Genomic DNA, 20,183 nt, shown 5'->3' with positions numbered 1-20,183 from the left:
TGAGATTGGTGCAGGGGCGGTTTTGTCACAGAGAGGTTCTGGTTGCTCAGTGTTCAAACCATGTGCTTTCTTTTCCAGGAAATTTTCTGCTGCTGAGCGTAATTATGATGTGGGCAACCGAGAGTTGCTGGCCATGAAGTGGGCATTCGAGGAGTGGCGTCATTGGCTTGAGGGTGCTAAGCATCGCGTGGTGGTTTTGACTGATCATAAGAACCTTACTTATCTTGAGTCTGCCAAGCGCTTGAATCCTAGACAGGCCCGTTGGTCGTTATTTTTTGCTCGTTTTGATTTTGTGATTTCATACCTTCCGGGCTCTAAAAATGTGAAGGCGGATGCTCTGTCTAGGAGTTTTGTGCCCGACTCTCCGGGGTTATCTGAGCCGGCGAGTATCCTCAAGGAAGGAGTCATTGTGTCTGCCATCTCCCCTGATTTGCGGAGAGTGTTGCAGAAATTTCAGGCTAATAAACCTGATCGTTGTCCGGCCGAGAAACTGTTCGTCCCTGATAGGTGGACTAGTAAAGTTATCTCTGAACTTCATTGTTCGGTGCTGGCCGGTCATCCAGGAATCTTTGGTACCAGGGAGTTGGTTGCTAGATCCTTCTGGTGGCCATCTCTGTCGCGGGATGTGCGTGCTTTTGTGCAGTCCTGTGGAATTTGTGCTAGGGCTAAGCCCTGCTGTTCACGTGCCAGTGGGTTGCTTTTGCCCTTGCCGGTCCCGAAGAGGCCTTGGACACATATTTCGATGGATTTCATTTCTGACCTTCCCGTTTCTCAAAAGATGTCTGTCATTTGGGTGGTCTGTGATCGCTTTTCTAAAATGGTCCATCTGGTGCCCTTGGTTAAATTGCCTTCCTCCTCTGATTTGGTGCCTTTGTTCTTCCAGCATGTGGTTCGTTTACATGGCATTCCTGAGAATATTGTTTCTGACAGAGGTTCCCAGTTTGTCTCGAGGTTCTGGCGAGCCTTTTGTGGTAGGATGGGCATTGACCTATCTTTTTCCTCGGCCTTCCATCCTCAGACTAATGGCCAGACCGAACGAACCAATCAGACCTTGGAAACATATCTGAGATGTTTTGTTTCCGCTGACCAGGATGATTGGGTGTCATTTTTGCCGTTGGCTGAGTTCGCCCTTAATAATCGGGCCAGCTCGGCTACCTTGGTCTCTCCATTTTTCTGCAATTCTGGGTTCCATCCTCGTTTCTCTTCAGGACAGGTTGAGTCTTCGGACTGTCCTGGTGTGGATTATGTGGTGGACAGGTTGCAGCAGATCTGGACTCAGGTAGTGGACAATTTGACCTTGTCCCAGGAGAAGGCTCAGCTTTTCGCTAATCGCAGACGCCGTGTGGGACCCCGACTTCGTGTTGGGGATCTGGTTTGGTTATCTTCTCGTCATATACCTATGAAGGTTTCCTCTCCTAAATTTAAACCTCGTTTTATTGGTCCGTATAGGATTTCTGAGATTCTCAATCCGGTGTCTTTTCGTCTGACCCTCCCAGACTCCTTTTCCATACATAATGTATTCCATAGGTCGTTGTTGAGGAGATACGTGGCACCTATGGTTCCATCTGTGGAGCCTCCTGCCCCTGTTTTGGTGGAGGGGGAATTGGAGTATATTGTGGAGAAGATTTTGGATTCTCGTGTCTCTAGACGGAAACTCCAGTATCTGGTCAAATGGAAGGGTTATGCTCAGGAAGATAATTCCTGGGTTTTTGCCTCTGATGTCCATGCCCCAGATCTTGTTCGTGCCTTTCATGTGGCTCATCCTGGTCGGCCTGGGGGTTCTGGTGAGGGTTCGGTGACCCCTCCTCAAGGGGGGGGTACTGTTGTGAATTCTGTGGCTGAGTTCACTTCTGTGGTCACAAGTGGTATTGCAGTCTCTGGGCTTCCTCCCTCAGGTGTTTTGGTGAGCTCGTTGGCTGCCTTGCTATTTAGCTCCACCTGAGTCTGTCTTCCTTGCTCCTTGTCAATGTTCCAGTGTTGGATCTGAGCTACTGCATCTTTCCTTGGGCCTGCTGCTCTGCTAGATAAGTGCTTCTAGTTTGTTTTCTGTTTTTTCTGTCCAGCTTGTTATTATCTTTTGCTGGAAGCTCTGAGAAGCAAAGGGGTGCACCGCCGTGCTGTTAGTTCGGCACGGTGGGTCTTTTTTGCCCCTTTGCGTGGTTTTCGTTTTAGGGTTTTTTGTAGACTGCATAGTTCTCTTTGCTATCCTCGCTCTGTCTAGAATATCGGGCCTCACTTTGCTGAATCTATTTCATTCCTACGTTTGTCTTTTCATCTTGCTAACAGTCATTATATGTGGGGGCTGCCTATTCCTTTGGGGTATTTCTCTGAGGTAAGTCAGGCTTGTATTTCTATCTTCAGGCTAGTCAGCTCCTCAGGCAGTGCCGAGTTGCATAGGTAGTTGATAGGCGCAATCCACTGCTGCTTCCAGTTGTGTGAGGACAGTTCAGGTACTGCAGTCTACAGAGATTCCACGTCTCAGAGCTCGTCCTATTGTTTTGGGTTTTTGCCAGATCTCTGTATGTGCGCTGATTACTGCACGCTGTGTTGCCTGATTGCCAGCCATAACAGGGCAGGTCACTGAGGGATCAGTGACCTGTTATGAGCCATCAGAATAAAAATCTAAGGAGAGCAGCACATAAAGACCACCCCCACAGGCTGCCCAAAGCACAAGAATCTTATTAACTGAAAACTACAAATAAGGATTAAACAATAACCACAATACAAATTTCAGCAACAGAGGTATCATTTTAATCAGTATAATGGCACCAACCAGACTATCTATAGGTTACTCAGCACAAGCAGGTTGACAGGTTCCTTTTAAGATATTTCACCCTGAGTGAATCTTGAAGTATTCAAATTCACTGATTTTGTTACATTTTTCAAAATTCATAGCAAATTGGTTCATTTTGAATCAATTTGCTCATCTCTAATTATCTGCATCAAATATGCTAAAATTTTGATCTGTAGTGCTGGATATTTTGGGCCGCCAACCAATCATTACTTAATGATCAGCTGCCATCAATATTGCATATGAAGGGCAACTAATTAGGAAGAAAATGGAACGCAATTAAATTATTGGGGTTACAAAGCTTGAAAATATTTTGAACTGTAGACTGTTATAACATTTCATTTAGAAATGGCAATTGATGATTTAATTTACTGTAAGAGATAAATAAATAACATTCAGTGATCTTTATATCTCAAATATCTATGAAACTTTTACACACCATGCCCACCTGCGGTCTCATTATCTTCTGCTGTTGTCATCTTCTCAACCTCTTGCTTTCTCTTGATTTCAAACCGCCGAGAGAATCCAGCTTTAGGTTTCCACATTTCTTGTAAGACAAGGGGTCGTTCATGATCCCCTACAATGCGCAGGTATTCCATCTTCCATTCACCGTCATGCCCAACAAAACGCCCTACAACATCACAAAGAACAAAGGCTTCTGTTTCTGAATATGACACCGCATATCTTTCCAGAGCCTCTTTGACGAGTTCCCGTGCCATGGATCGAGGAGTAGCTAGAACACTTTTGTAATTGGTGCCAGAGGAAATGTCATCACCAAATATTTTCAGAATGCCTGGCAAATTCTTCTGACTGGAAAGCTCAACCAAATCTTCTGGCACTGAATCAATTATTTCTGATAGTTTTTTCTCACTGGCCCAACGCCCTGCTGCACTACCAGCGCTGATACTGCCAGTCATAAGTATTGTACCACGGTGAAAGATGTTAGACAGACGTTTGTGACGATTGTTTTTATTTTTTGTTGGTTGACGTAACTCTACTGTCTCATTACCCCGACTTGCTGTATCTGATGAAGTGGATCTGCAAAGCACAAGACAGGTAAAAATGTAATGCTTACATGTGGGATTAGTGGCCTTATCACTATAAAGTTACCATGCATGCTATCCAAAAACAAGGGAAAGTTGGTTAAAGAAGTTGTCCACTACAATAATTTTTTTTTCATAAATCTTGCTATTATGTGCCACTGAAAACATCCACTGTGTTTATTTTAGCAATATTACTTTTTATCATGCTGTAGCAGCACATCTTCAGTGCTGGATCCAGCTCTTATGGGGTTAATCGACAACTTCCTTTCTCCTGAGTTATTGTGCTCTAATACTACAAGTTCCATGATACATTGCACTGGCCACGAAGCCCGAACTTACCACACCCACTCCAAAACACACCAAAACCCCTCCCTCCTCTCTCTCCTCTATCTTCAAAAAGATTTGTGATGTCATTTCTGTCCAACCTCCTCTTTTACATTTTTCCAACCCACACTCCATTACACACAGATAGATGGATGGATAGATAGATAGATATTAGATAGATAGATAGATATGGGATAGGTAGATATGAGATAGATAGATAGATAGATAGATAGATAGATAGATAGATAGATAGATAGATATGGGATAGGTAGATATGGGATAGATAGATAGATAGATAGATAGATAGATAGATAGATAGATAGATAGATAGATAGATAGATAGATATGTATCTATCTATGTCTATTTACATAGATATGTCCATATCCATGTTTCTAAACCCTTTCACCCCTGGAGCTTTTTTCGTTTATCGCTCCCCTTCTTTCCAGAGTCATAATTTTTCCATCAATATGGCCATGCGAGGGATTGTCTTTTGCAGGACAAGTTCTACTTTTGAATGACACCATTGGTTTTACCATGTCGTGTAACAGAAAATGTGAAAAAAAATTCAAAGTGCGATGAAATTGCAAAAAAAGTGCAATCCCACACTTGTTTTTTCCTTGGCTTTTTGCTAGGTTCACTAAATGCTAAGGCTGTGTGCACACGTTGCAGATTTGATTGCAGAATCGCAGGGTTTTTTGCTGTATGGAGTTGCATCAAATCCACAGTGTAGTGCACAACCAATGTGAGTTTATGGGAGCCGCAGACTTGTTGTGCACATGCTGCGGAAAAAGACGCACCGAAACACAGCTTTTTTTTTCCGCAGCATGTCACTTCTTTTGTGGCGAACTGCAGCGGTTCTGCACCCTTAGACATTCATTGAGTCGGGCACATCTGCAGCAAAACCGCAGATGTAAAAAAGATCTGCAGTTCTGCTGCGGATGTGGGTCCGAGAAACGCTGAAGTTCGGGAGGAGGGAAGTGTGTGCGTGTATGTGTGTGCGGGTGGGGTCTGTGGGCTGTTCGGGTGTGTGCGGGACTGTTGAGGTGTGAGCGGGTTGGGGTCTGCGGGCTGTTTGGATGTGTGTGGCGCTGTGCATGACTGTTCAGGTGTGTGCGGGGTCTGCGGGCTGTTCGGATGTGTGCGGGACTGTTCGGATGTGTGCGGGACTGTTCGGATGTGTGCGGGACTGTTCAGATGTGTGCGGGACTGTTCGGATGTGTGCGGGACTGTTCAGATGTGTGCGGGACTGTTCAGATGTGTGCAGGACTGTTCGGATGTGTGCGGGACTGTTCAGATGTGTGCGGGACTGTTCAGATGTGTGCGGGACTGTTCAGATGTGTGCGAGGCTGTGCGGGTGTGTGCCTGGCTGTTCGGGTGTGTGTGGGATTGTTCGGATGTGTGCGAGGCTGTGCGGGACTCTTCGGATGTGTGCGGTGTTGGGCGGGACTGTTCGGGTGTGTGTGGGGGGGGTGTGTGTGCAGGCATCATCCGATGGGACTACAAGTACGCAACATCCAATCTGCAGCTAATTTGGATGTAATCCAGACAGTGGACACACACCCTACACTAGCCATACATCTATCAATAGATATATCTATCCAGATATATCTATAGATAGATACATGAATAGATAGATGTATGCATCTATAGATCTATCTATATGTAGATCTGTCTATCCATTTCATCTATCATCTATCTGTGTGTAATTGAGTGTGGGTTGGACAAATGTAAAAGAGGAGGTTGGACAATAATGACATCACAAATCTTTTTTTTTCTTCAATAATACATCTTTATTTAGCTTTCAAAAACGCACACAAAAACGCACAAAAACCGCACCAAAGAAAAATTTAAAAATGCATCAAAACCGTGCAAAAAATGCACCAAAAACTGCATGAAAACTGCACCAAAACACATCAAAACTGCACCAAAAACTGCATCAAAACCGCGCAAAAAATGCTCCAAAAACCGCACCAAGAGCTGCATCAAAACTGCACAAAAAACCCACATCAAAACCGCGCAAAAAACATGAAAAAAGTGAAAAAATGCATAAAAAACGCAGCTGCGTTTTCTGCAAGGAGATGCAGATTTTGTGCAGAAAATTCTGCACCCAAATCTGCAACGTGTGCACACAGCATTAAACTGACCTACCATTATGATTTTCCATGTCATTACGAGTTCATAGACACCAAATACGTCAAGGTTATTTTTTTTATCTAAGTGGTGAAAAAAAAATCCAAACTTTGCCAAAAATAAATAAAATAATTGCGCCATTTTCCGATAACCATAGCGTCTATATTTTCTGAGATTTCGGGTCGGGTGAGGGCTAATTTTTTGCGTGCCGAGCTGACGTTTTTAGTGATACCACTTTTATGCAGATACGTTCTTTTGATCGCCGTTATTGCATTTTAATGCAATGTTGCGGCGACCAAAAACACATAATTTTGGCTTTTGATTTTTTTTCTCGCTATGCAGTTTAGAGATCATGTAAAAAAAATTTTGTACTGAAAACAGCTGACATGTTGCGGCTTTAAAGTGGGCTCACCGCCGAAGCCCACCTCAAAGCGGGGGATACTGCCACGTCTGCTATTCCGTCAGCTGGCAGAAAGGGGATAATGAAAATATGTTTCAGTTAAAAAGAAAAGAAAAAAATGGCGTGGGCTCCCGCACAATTTTCTGCACCAGAGGGGGAAAGCAGACGGCCGGGGGCCAATATTTGTAGCCTGGGAAGGTGGTAATACCCATGGCCCCTCCTAGGCTATGAATATCAGACCGCAGCTGTCTTTACTGGCTATTAAAATAGGGGAACCCCCCAAAAAAATGATGTGGGGTCCCCCTATATTTTATAGCCAGAAAGGCTACGCAGACAGCTGCGGGCTGATATTCATAGCCTAGAAAGGGGCCATGGATATTGCCCCCCCCCCCCCAAGTACAAATACCAGTCCGCAGCCGCCCCAAAAATGGCGCATCTGTGAGATGCGCCAATTCCGGCACTTAGCCCCTCTCTTCCCACTCCCGTGTAGCGGTGGGATATGGGGTAATAAGGGGTTAATGTCACCTTGTTATTGTAAGGTGACATTAAGCCGGGTTAATAATGGAGAGGCGCCAATATGACGCCATTATTAATCCTATAGTAGTGAAAGAGTTAAAAAAAATAGACACAGCCAGAAAAAAGTTCTTCATTTACCCATACTTACCATACTTCAGCGCCTGCAAAAAAAGTAAAATAATAAACCGTATACCACCTGTCCACCGTAGTCCAATTAATAACGAGTATCCCACAATGATCTCCCATATAGAACAGTGACATTGGGTGATGTCACTGCTCTATAGGCCCCTCAGTGACACACTGACAGGAGACAATGGCTCCTGCAGTGCATCACTGAGAGGTTACTTTAGGACAAAGTGTCACTTTATGGCAATTGCTGTGAGGGAAAATTTCTCACCCAGCAATGCCATAAGTGAGACTAGGGACTATTTTCTCACAGGGGCATAGGAATACATTGTGGGGAATACATTATGGAAGGACACCTTCCATCATTGTATTCCTGGAGCCCCTGGAGAGCGGTCACATCAGATGATGCTGCTGCTCTACACGGGAGATCATCATGGGACACTTGTTTTAATTGGATATCTGCGGATCAGGGAGTATATTTTTTGTTCATTATTTTAAAATTTTTTACAGGTGACACTGGCTTCGGGGATCAAAGTGACAAATGATGGTGAGTATGTAATCTGTTATATGTACTGTATGTCTATATGTATGCTGTATGTATGTACTGTATGTATGTACTGTATGTCGCATGTTGCATGTCGCATGTCGCCGCATGGTGCATGTCGTTGCATGGTGCATGTCGTTGCATGGTGCATGTCGTTGCATGGTGCATGTCGCATGTGCATGTTGTCGCATGATGCATGTCATCACATGGTGCATGTCGCATGTGCATGTCATCACATGGTGCATGGCGCATGTTGTCACATGGTGCATGTTGCATGGTGCATGTCGTCACATGGTGCATGGCGCATGTCGTCGCATGGTGCATGTCACGTGTGCATGTCGTCACATGGTGCATGTCAGCGCATGTCGCATGTGAATGTCGTCGCATGGTGCATGTCGCATGTGCATGTCATCGCATGGTGCATGTCGCATGTGCACGTCGTCACATGGTGCATGTCGCATAGTGCATGTCGTCACATGGTGCATGCTGTCGCATAGTGCATGTCGTCACATGGTGCATGTTGCATGTGCATGTCGTCGTATGGTGCATGTCGTCACATGGTGCATGTCGCATGTGCATGTTGTCACATGGTGCATGTTGTCGCATGGTGCATGTCGCCGCATGGCGCATGTCACATGGTGCATGTTGCATGTCATCACATGGTGCATGTCGTCACATGGTGCATGTCGCATGGTGCATGTTGCCTGTGCATCTCGTCGCATGGTGCATGTCGTCACATGGTGCATGTCGCATGTGCATGTTGTCACATGGTGCATGTTGTCGCATGGTGCATGTCGCCGCATGGCGCATGTCACATGGTGCATGTTGCATGTCATCACATGGTGCATGTCGTCACATGGTGCATGTCGCATGGTGCATGTTGCCTGTGCATCTCGTCGCATGGTGCATGTCGCATGTGCATGTCGTTGCATGGTGCATGTTGTCACATGGTGCATTTCATATGTCGCATGTCATCGCATGTCGTCACATGTCGCACGTTGTCACATGTCGCACGTTGTCACAAGTCGCATGTCATCACATGTCGCATGCCGCATGTTGTCACATGTTGCATGTCGCATGTTGTCACATGTTGCATGTCGCATGGTGTATGTTGTATGTCTGTACGTCTGTACTGTATATGTGTATATGTTTTTTTTTTTTTACCTTCAACACATTAGCCGGATGATGGGACTACTACTGTCCCATCATTGGCTAATGTGTCACTTACTGTCACTGTAGCAGGCAGAGCCCAATGGGACTTGTAGTCCCATTGGACGATGCCTGCACACAGACACACACAGCAATGACGCCCGCCCGCCGCAAACCCCAGCACGGCCAGCGGACCCATCGCACCACTCATCGCAGCCCCACGGCACATCCCGGTGCAGCCCCACGGCACATCCCAGCGCCTGCACCAGCACATCCCGGTGCCAGCACCGCACATCCTGGCGCAGCCCCATGGCACATCCCGGTGCCAGCACCGGCACATCCCGGCACTGCACTATGGCACATCCCGGCGCAGCCCCATGGCACATCCCGGCGCCAGCAGCAGCACATCCCAGCACCAGTACATCCCAGCACCAGTACATCCTGGCGCAGCACCACGGCACATCCCGGCGCACCACCACGGGACACCCCGGCGCTGCAAAGCGGCACATCCCGGCGCAGCACCATGGCACATCCCTGCGCCAGCACATTCCGCAGACTCCCCAGCGCCCGCCCATCCCTGCACAGCGTTCACATCCCTGCCTAGCCCCGCCTGCAGCACAGCCCTGCAGCCCCAGCGTCACCCACAGCCCAGTCACTCTTGATGAGTGACCGCTGTCTTTGGTGACTGGTCATGCCTGCCCATGACGTCACGTCAATTTCCAGAGTCTGGAAATTGACGTGACGTCGGCGGAAATTAGCAGCGGCTGCAGCCTGGGGGTCATGTGACCCGGACGCAGCCGCCAGCATAGCGCCGCTCACAGGCGCAAACGGCAACGGAAGGTATTTACACAATTCATTAGGGGCCTCGGGGGGATACAGTGGGGGGTTAATTGAAAGTAGTGGACAACCCCTTTAAGTCCCATAGGACCTATATTAATTGTCATCAAGCTTTCCCTTAATATGAAGCAAGCAACTTCCCTAATGTGCATGGAAAGATTTGAAGGGATAAAATCTGAAAATACTTCTAAACTTATATATGAAGCAATTGGACTAAAATTTAACTTTTAATTAAATATGCTAAAAAAGACAAACAAACGTGATAACATCACCAAGTGTAGTACAAACAAGGGAACATAAAAGAGGAACAGCGTTCACTCTTGTAGACACAAAAGGGTACAAGGGAATAACTAACACACTCGTACCGGTCCGTTAAACCTCCTAGACCCAGCACGTCTGTTAGTAGTTACTCACAGAGGGATACGTCAGTATATGATTAAGTGCTGACAAAAGCGAGAGTGGTATAATGTACTGAGAATTAAATGTATACGCTATATCTATTAGAGATGCATAGGGTCATATATTCATAATTACCCTGCTTGTACATATACACTCAGAATACCCTCTTCAACCGCATAATCAGTCTTTTAACTTTCCCAAACTGACAACGTATCCATAACTCAAAGAGTGAACATATATATAAATTCAGCAGCATAGAGGCCGTACGAACACCGTCATAATGGAGCCCATCAAATCACATACACATGTGCCAGGAAAATATAAACTCCCTTTTATGAACAGGGCTTCCACGTGTACTTGAATAATATTATGCTCCAATCAATACTATAACACAAATACCAATAACTGGGACAGGTTGCAACATGCATATTCACCTTACACATCTCTTCCTCATCTCTTTATAGTAGGGACGCGTAGGGATAGATAGCTAGGGATAGCCTTCGTTGAGTGGGGGCGCCATCTGCGCAGGTTTTAAGGGTGCCAACCTCCACGTAGGTAGGGGCCAGGTAGTGTAGTTTACCTATAGGGTATATAGGCTTTTGAGGGTTCTGTGGTGTCCCGTATGTCGAAACAATGCTTGCTTTTTAAAATAGTACTCCTCATATTTTTTCTTTAGTTCCCTTCTGCTAGCCTATGCCTAATTCATGACTGTTTTTTCTTTTTTTCTCTTTGACCTCAAGTCCCACTACTTTATGGTTGGTGTGATATGAAACCGGAGTAAAATCCGGATCATAACCGATGGATAGACGGAGCAGTACCTTGGAAGTACAATTCAGGTGGCCTCCGCCTGGGCATGATTGCTTTGCTATTATGCAAGTATATGTATCTGCACGGTAAAGCAGCCTTTCAGGCAATACTTCTCCTAGATTACTTTTCTTTGGGGATATTGCCCCTACACGAGTCCTCACATTTTGTAAATGTTCCGTGATGTCTGTAGGGTTAGTCCTTACAGCGAGAAATTGTTTGCGTTCCACGTCGTGGTTTGTATGCGTTCCACGCCGTGCGCATGTGCAATTCCAGTATGGGAGAAACCGGAACTGAGGACACAAGGACCGGAAGTGCGGTGCACGCCGAGAATGATGAGCGGCGTTTAGCGGTCCGGTCGGCATGTACACAAGGGAGACACAGCGGGCGCCAGGTAATGCAGCCTCGCAGGTATCCCTGTCATTCCCCTGATGAGTCCTGGTTAGGACGAAACGCGTCGGGAGACGCTATCTGATCTGAATGAGGCCGGAAACATTTCTCACATAAAGACATATGGGTGAGATTGTACCATGCTATATGTGCCACTAGGCATTTAAGCATTTATGGTTAAGATAGTTCACACCTGTCAATCTTGATTGGAACATAATATTATTCAAGTACACGTGGAAACCCTGTTTATAAAAGGGAGTTTATATTTTCCTGGCACATGTGTATGTGATTTGATGGGCTCCATTATGACGGTGTTCGTACGGCCTCTATGCTGCTGAATTTATATATATGTTCACTCTTTGAGTTATGGATACGTTGTCAGTTTGGGAAAGTTAAAAGACTGATTATGCGGTTGAAGAGGGTATTCTGAGTGTATATGTACAAGCAGGGTAATTATGAATATATGACCCTATGCATCTCTAATAGATATAGCGTATACATTTAATTCTCAGTACATTATGCCACTCTCGCTTTTGTCAGCACTTAATCATATACTGACGTATCCCTCTGTGAGTAACTACTAACAGACGTGCTGGGTCTAGGAGGTTTAACGGACCGGTACGAGTGTGTTAGTTATTCCCTTGTACCCTTTTGTGTCTACAAGAGTGAACGCTGTTCCTCTTTTATGTTCCCTTGTTTGTACTACACTTGGTCATGTTATCACGTTTGTTTGTCTTTTTTAGCATATTTAATTAAAAGTTAAATTTTAGTCCAATTGCTTCATATATACTATTTTTTGGATTATATCCCGCTACAAATACTTCTAAACTTAGCCATTTGCTTAGAAAATTCATTAGAGGTTCTCTCTGACCTGTGTCATTTTATTATCTCTGCACCTGGAGTTGCAGTTTATTATGCTATGAAACCATATTTAAACACATTTGTGTTTATAGAGGACCAGATGGAAAACAAAGACATTTTAACTGAAACAGCCAAATAGTCAAGGACACCTTGACATCAACTTAGCAAAGACACAATACTAAATAAAATATATTACTTTTTTCCTTACTTTTACTTGTTTTACTTTTATAATTGCAAATCATTATTTCTCTTTAAGGCTTGATTAATATAAACCTTAAAAATTCATTTATTTATTATGCTCAAAGGAAATTATTTAAAATAAAAACTACTTCAACTAAATTCTGTAGTCAATATTAGGTGTGCTTGACAATTATTACTTGCCAGAAACTCTCTTTTGCCTTCTCTGGTGTTCCCAGTTTTAAAGTCTTGCGGAAATGATACAGCACGATGATACCCCTCCAATTTCCTGTCATTCCATTCTTTCATTTCATTACCTACTATATGACTATGTTACAGGATGAAGCAGTAGCGTATCTACTGGGGGGCAGAAAGGGCAGTCGCACCGAGCCCCGCGCTCTGAGAGGGCCCACCGAGAGCTATGCTACTGTAACTGTGTCGTAGTGAACATCGCATCGATGCAGTTACATTCTGCGGCAGAGCAGGAAGGATCGATCTCCCTGCACTGCCACCCAGCCACTATGGACCGAGCATTGGACCCCCCCGGCCATCATCGCAAGTTCAACTGTATCAGCATCTACCAGATACAGCTGATCGCATTGATGACAGAAGGAGCATTACGCTCCCTCTCCCATCATCCCCCTCTCAACGACTAAAGTCACTACTTGTCGCATGCGGTCCGGAGATGAGCGGGAGCTCGATGCAGCTGAGGAACCAGGAGGAAGAGAGGTGAGTTTTTTTTTTATGAGGCTGCCTATAGGGGTTCAATACACTATAGAGGCTGCCTATGAGGCTGCATTACACTATAGAGGCTGCCTATGGGGATGCATTACACTATAGAGGCTTCCTATGGGGGTGCATTACACTATAAAGACTGCCTATGGGGGTGCATTACAATATAGCGACTTCCTATGGGGGTAACATTACACTATTGAGGCTGCCTATGGGGGTGCATTAAACTATATTGGCTGCCTATGAGGCTGCATTACACTATAGCGGCTGCCTATGGGGTGCATTACACTATAGCGGCTGCCTATGGGGGTGCGTAACACTATAGAGGCTGCCTATAGGGCTCCATTACACTATAGCGGCTGCCAATGAGACTGCATTACACTATAGAGGCTGCCTATGGGGGTGCATTGCACTATAGAGTCTGCATTAGGGGGGTGCATTACACTATAACGGCTGCTTATGGGGGTGCATTACACTATAGAGGCTGCCTATGAGGGTGAATAACACTATATTGGCTGCCTACGAGGCTGCATTACACTATAAAGGCTGCCTATGGGGGTGCATTACTCTATAGTGGCTGCAAATGGGGGTGCATAACACTATAGTGGCTGGCTATAGAGCTCCATTACACTATAGCAGCTGCCTATGAGACTGCATTACACTATAGAGGCTGCCTATGGGGGTGCATTACACTATAGAGGCTGCCTATGTGGGTGCATTACACTATAGAGGCTGCCTATGTGGGTGCATTACACTATAGAGTCTGCCTATGGGGGTGCATTACACTATAGAGGCTGCCTATGGGGGTGCATTACACTATAGAGGCTGCCTATGGGGGTGCATTACACTATAGAGGCTGCCTATGTGGGTGCATTACACTATAGAGGTATCCTATGGGGGTACATTACACTATAGAGGCTGCCTATGGGGATACATTACACTGTAGAGTATGCTTTAGGGGGGTGCATTATACTATAAAGGCTGCTTATGGGGGTGCATTACACTATAGAGTCTGCCTATGGGGCTGCATTACACTATAGAGGCTGCCTATGGGGGTGCATTATACTATATGGAGGCCTATGGGGCTGCATTATACTATAGAGGCTGCCTGTAGGGTGCATTATATTAGGGGCTGCATTATACTATAGAGGATGCCTATGGGTGTGCATTATATTAGGGGCCACATTATACTATAGAGGCTGCCTTTGGCGGTACATTATATTAGGGGCTGCATTATACGATAGAGGCTGCCTATGGAGGTGCATTCTTTTAGGGTTTGCATTACTCTATAGAGTCTGCCTATGGGGGTGCATTATACTATACAGTCTGCCTAAGGGGAGTGCTTTATACTATAGAGTTTGACTGGGGGGGTACATTATACTATAGAGTCTGCCTATGAGGAGTGCAGTATACTAGATGTAGACCTATGTGGAGTGCATTATACTATATATAGAGTCTGCCTATGGGGAGTGCATTATACAATGTAGACTCTGCCTATGCGGAGTCCATAATACTCTGTGGAGTCCTATGGGGAGTACATTATGCTATATGGAGACCTATGGGGAGTGCATTATACTACTGTATATTGAGGACTATCTGGTGTATTATGCTATATGGAGGCTATTAGGGGGGCACCATACAGTGTGGAGATTACAATGACAGGGCCATCATACAATGTTGGAGCCATTAAACAGTTTGGGGGATATTAAGGGGTCAGTATATATACAATGAGGGGGCATTATACTGTGTATAAGAGAGCATCATACTGTGTATAGGTGAGCTGTACAGGGGTGAAACTCGGGACATTATTAAATGTAAAGTGGGCACTTACTGTTTTAGGGGAACTCAGGTTACTGTGACTGTCAAAGGGGCACACACAGGGCAATATTACATTTTAGGGGACAAAATGTGGGCACTGTTTTTCTAGGGCACTTGCACCTGGCATTATTGTATTCTAGAGGGTTGCTTTAGAATTTAGAGGGCACAGAGAACCACACAATAGAACGTCAGCGGTAAGTCATTATCTGTAAATTCGCTGTAATCTCTTATACGTTCTGTAGAACTGGTATTTACCACTGACCATATGGCGATAATATCAATATTGATCTTTATATAGAGATTATGTTCAGCAACAGCACGGCCATCTGCTGACGTTCTCCTTCACTATTAGGGTGCATCATCCAGTTGTAATCAAGAAAGGTTTCGCCCCCCGTGAACCAAAACTCTAGCTACACTTCTGGGATGGAGGGAAGGTGGTGGGATCTAGCAATCACAATGTTACAAAGTATCAACCTTAAAAAATAACCACTACCGTAATTGTAATTTGACTATACAACAAAAATTAAATATTAGGTTTTTGATTTTGATGTTTTCTACTAAAAAAGTAGAATTTATCATGAACATTTCATGAAAATGTCTACAAGGGAGATTTATTAAAGCCATTAAAAAGAAAAAGTGTTGCAGATCTCTTTTAAGATGTATATATACCACATCATACTTGAATTATGATATTGGCAATATGAAAATTATTAAATGTGATAACTTGACTGTAGGCAGCTGGAAATGTATGGCAATATTGTCTGAAAGAGGATCCAAGAACAGTTTACAAGTATCATGCTCTTGGTGCCAGAACTAACAACTCACTATCTAATTATGACTTATTAGTAAATCTACAGTGGTGATTCTTTTTTACTATCTTTGTAAAGAGAAAACATAGTATGCTTTCTATCACTAAGCCAGTTACTAACCCATTTACACACATTTTCCCCCAGACCAAGCATTCTCATTTTGTGTACCAACCTCTTGTGCGGCACGGTATCAAACGCTTTGGAAAAATCGAGATATACCACGTCCAATGACTCACCGTGGTCCAGTCTATAGCTTACCTCTTCAGTTTTTATGAAGAGGTAAGCTATAGACTGGACCACGGTGAGTCATTGGACGTGGTATATCTCGATTTTTCCAAAGCGTTTGATACCGTGCCGCACAAGAGGTTGGTACACAAAATGAGAATGCTTGGTCTGGGGGAAAATGTGTGTAAATGGGTTAGTAACTGGCTTAGTGATAGAAAGCAGAGGGTGGTTATAAATGGTATAGTCTCTAACTGGGTCGCTGTGACCAGTGGGGTACCGCAGGGGTCAGTATTGGGACCTGTTCTCTTCAACATATTCATTAATGATCTGGTAGAAGGTTTACACAGTAAAATATCGATATTTGCAGATGATACAAAACTATGTAAAGCAGTTAATACAAGAGAAGATAGTATTCTGCTACAGATGGATCTGGATAAGTTGGAAACTTGGGCTGAAAGGTGGCAGATGAGGTTTAACAATGATAAATGTAAGGTTATACACATGGGAAGAGGGAATCAATATCACCATTACACACTGAACGGGAAACCACTGGGTAAATCTGACAGGGAGAAGGACTTGGGGATCCTAGTTAATGATAAACTTACCTGGAGCAGCCAGTGCCAGGCAGCAGCTGCCAAGGCAAACAGGATCATGGGGTGCATTAAAAGAGGTCTGGATACACATGATGAGAGCATTATACTGCCTCTGTACAAATCCCTAGTTAGACCGCACATGGAGTACTGTGTCCAGTTTTGGGCACCGGTGCTCAGGAAGGATATAATGGAACTAGAGAGAGTACAAAGGAGGGCAACAAAATTAATAAAGGGGATGGGAGAACTACAATACCCAGATAGATTAGCGAAATTAGGATTATTTAGTCTAGAAAAAAGACGACTGAGGGGCGATCTAATAACCATGTATAAGTATATAAGGGGACAATACAAATATCTCGCTGAGGATCTGTTTATACCAAGGAAGGTGACTGGCACAAGGGGGCATTCTTTGCGTCTGGAGGAGAGAAGGTTTTTCCACCAACATAGAAGAGGATTCTTTACTGTTAGGGCAGTGAGAATCTGGAATTGCTTGCCTGAGGAGGTGGTGATGGCGAACTCAGTCGAGGGGTTCAAGAGAGGCCTGGATGTCTTCCTGGAGCAGAACAATATTGTATCATACAATTATTAGGTTCTGTAGAAGGACGTAGATCTGGGTATTTATTATGATGGAATATAGGCTGAACTGGATGGACAAATGTCTTTTTTCGGCCTTACTAACTATGTTACTATGTTACTATGTTACTATGAATTTAGTTGTAGAAGAGACTGAGCTAGATGGGAATTACCCTGTTCATAAATAATGTTGTAATCTTCTAACTTTTAGAAAATCTCTACTATGTACAGACGCTTATATAATTAGGCTGGGTTCATATTGCGTTAATGGGAAAGCGCTAACGGACAGCGTTGCACGGCGAAATTAACGCCGTGCAACACGTCCGTTAGCGCGCCCATTCACAGCAATGGGAACGCGCAGCACTAGCGCGTGCTATGTTCGGCACGCGCTATGCGACGCGCAGGTGTTTCCTGGCGCGCCGCGGACGCTGCTTGCAGCGTCCGAGGCGCGCCCGCTTTCCGTTCCCCGCTCTCGCAGATCGGGGATCTGCGAGAGCGGGGACGTTACCGTGACCCCGGGACGCGGCCCCATTAAAAACATTGCGTTAGCGCAACCCGCTAGCGCTAGCGCTAAACGGGTTGCACTAACGCAATATGAAGCTAGCCTAATACTATAATATCATTTCTTATAATAACAAAAGTGTACAACATATATAGGAGGAAATGATGTGGATTCTTACTTGATGGAGCCAACACTAGGCCACCGTTGGCCTAGCTTTGCAAAGTGCTTCTTTGGAGAATTAATCCAGAGGCCCACAGGAAAGTGAAGCTTCCCGAATCTAGGACTTCCTTCCTTCTTCTCTTCGTGATACATTGTACAACCTTTTCAGAACTGCAGAGAAAAAAAAAAAAGTTTCCCATATATCTGTTTGCAGTTCAACATTGAAATTGCTGGTCACGTAACTTCTTAAATGCGCCAATTAAATTAAGATGAATGTACATGTTGCATTGCTGGAGACAAACGATAAATTGAATTGCTTTATACCTATTGCACAATTATAACACAAGCTGCTACATATTGCACTCTCTAAGGTCAACAAATCAAGAAGCACCAAAATATTTAAAAGGATTTTATGTATTAGGCCCACTGTATCTGAGCCACATGTTTAAAGGGAACTTGTCATTTGATTCATGCTGCTCAAACAACAGGCAGGAAGAATTTAAGCCTAGCTATACTACTGCAGCCGGATATGCTTCTCTCTTAAAAACTGACACTCAATTCTGTTTCTGTTCAGATAGCTAGATACTGTAGATCGATAGATAAATAGACGAAAAGATGTCCACACACCCACATATACACAGTACAGATCAAAAGTGTTTGGACACCCCTTCTCATTTAAAGATTTGTCTGTATTTTCATGACTATGAAATTGTAAATTCAAACTGAAGGCATCAAAACTATGAATTGACACATGTGGAATTATATACTTAAAAAAAAGTGTGAAACAACTGAAAATATGTCTTATATTCTAGGTTCTTCAAAGTAGCCACCTTTTGCTTTGATGACTGCTTTGCACACTCTTGGCTTCAAGAGGTAGCCACTAGAAATGGTCTTCCAACAATCTTGAAGGAGTTCCCAGAGATGCATATCATTGTTGGCCCTTTTGCCTTCACTCTGCGGTCCAGCTCACCCCAAACAGTCTCGATTGGGTTCAGGTCTGGTGACTGTGGAGGCCAAGTCTTCTGGCATAGCACCCCATCACTCTTCTTCTTGGTCAAATAGCCCTTACACAGCCTGGAGGTGTGTTTGGGGTCATTGTCCTGTTTGTTGCTTCACGGTGGGAACCAGGCATGTAGAGTTCATCCGTTCACCTTTTCTGCGTCGCGCAAAGGCACGGTGGTTGGAACCAAAGATCTCAAATTTGGACTCATCAGACAAAAGCACAGATTTCCACTTGTCTAATGTCCATTCCTTGTGTTCTATAGCCAAAACAAGTCTCTTCTGTTGGTGCCTGTCCTTAGCAGTGGTTTCCTAGCAGCTATTTTACCATGAAGACCTGCTGCACAAAGTCTCCTCTTAACAGTTGTTGTAGAGATGTGTCTGCTGCTAGAACTCTGTGTGGCATTGACATGGTCTCTAATCTGAGCTGCTGTTAACCTGCAATTTCTGAGGCTGGTGACTCGGATAAACTTATCCTCAGAAGCAGGGGTGACTCTTGGTCTTCCTTTCCTGGGGCGGTCCTCATGTGAGTCAGTTTCTTTGTAGCACTTGATGGTTTTTGCAACTGCACTCGGGGACACTTTCAAAGTTTTCTCAATTTTTCAGACTGACTGACCTTCATTTCTTAAAGTAATGATGCCCACTCGTTTTTCTTAGCTGCTTTTTTCTTGCCATAATACAAATTCTAACAGTCTATTCAGTAGGACTATCAGCTGTGTATCCACCAGACTTATGCTCAACACAACTGATGGTCCCAACCCCACTTATAAGGCAAAAAATCCCCCTTATTAAACCTGACAGGGCACACCTGTGAAGTGAAAACCATTTCCGCTGACTACCTCTTGAAGCTCATCAAGAGAATGCCAAGAGTGTGCAAAGCAGTCATCAAAGCAAAAGGTGGCTATTTTGAAGAATCTAGAATATAAGACATATTTTCAGTTGTTTCACACTTTTTTGTTAAGTATATAATTCCACATGTGTTAATTCATAGTTTTGATGCCTTCAGTGTGAATGTACAATTTTCATAGTCCTGAAAATACAGAAAAATCTTTAAATGAGAAGGTGTGTCTAAACTTTTGGTCTGTACTGTATATACACACACACACACACATATATATATATATATATATATATATATATATATATTTTACATACATATATATATATTTATTTTGTGATAGGGTTACTGGCACAGTGTGCGAGGGGAGGTATATGTCATTGCGCATGTTGGCGTCAGTGGTATGAAACCAGGATATTTTTCCTCCAGCACACTAAGTGTTG

At 44.2% G+C, this 20,183-nt stretch overlaps 1 protein-coding gene across 4 annotated transcripts in view; it reads right to left on the bottom strand.

The window, feature by feature from the left end:
* Nucleotides 1-20,183, bottom strand: part of RASIP1 (Ras interacting protein 1) — a 764,894-nt gene that overhangs the window by 681,476 nt on the left and 63,235 nt on the right. For 3 of the 4 annotated variants that reach the window (XM_069742476.1, XM_069742477.1, XM_069742480.1), the window contains exons 2-3: nt 17,923-18,074; nt 3,231-3,829 (exon numbers count right to left, since the gene is read on the bottom strand). In XM_069742476.1, the coding sequence (XP_069598577.1) occupies nt 3,231-3,829; nt 17,923-18,056 (733 nt within the window). In that variant the 5' untranslated portion in view covers nt 18,057-18,074. The remainder of the gene's footprint in view (nt 1-3,230; nt 3,830-17,922; nt 18,075-20,183) is intronic. The other variant, XM_069742479.1, reaches the window with a different exon arrangement.

Source organism: Ranitomeya imitator, chromosome 10 (genome assembly GCF_032444005.1).
Source record: "Ranitomeya imitator isolate aRanImi1 chromosome 10, aRanImi1.pri, whole genome shotgun sequence".
Lineage (NCBI taxonomy): Eukaryota > Metazoa > Chordata > Amphibia > Anura > Dendrobatidae > Ranitomeya > Ranitomeya imitator.
This window is presented reverse-complemented; position numbering and strand designations above follow the sequence as displayed.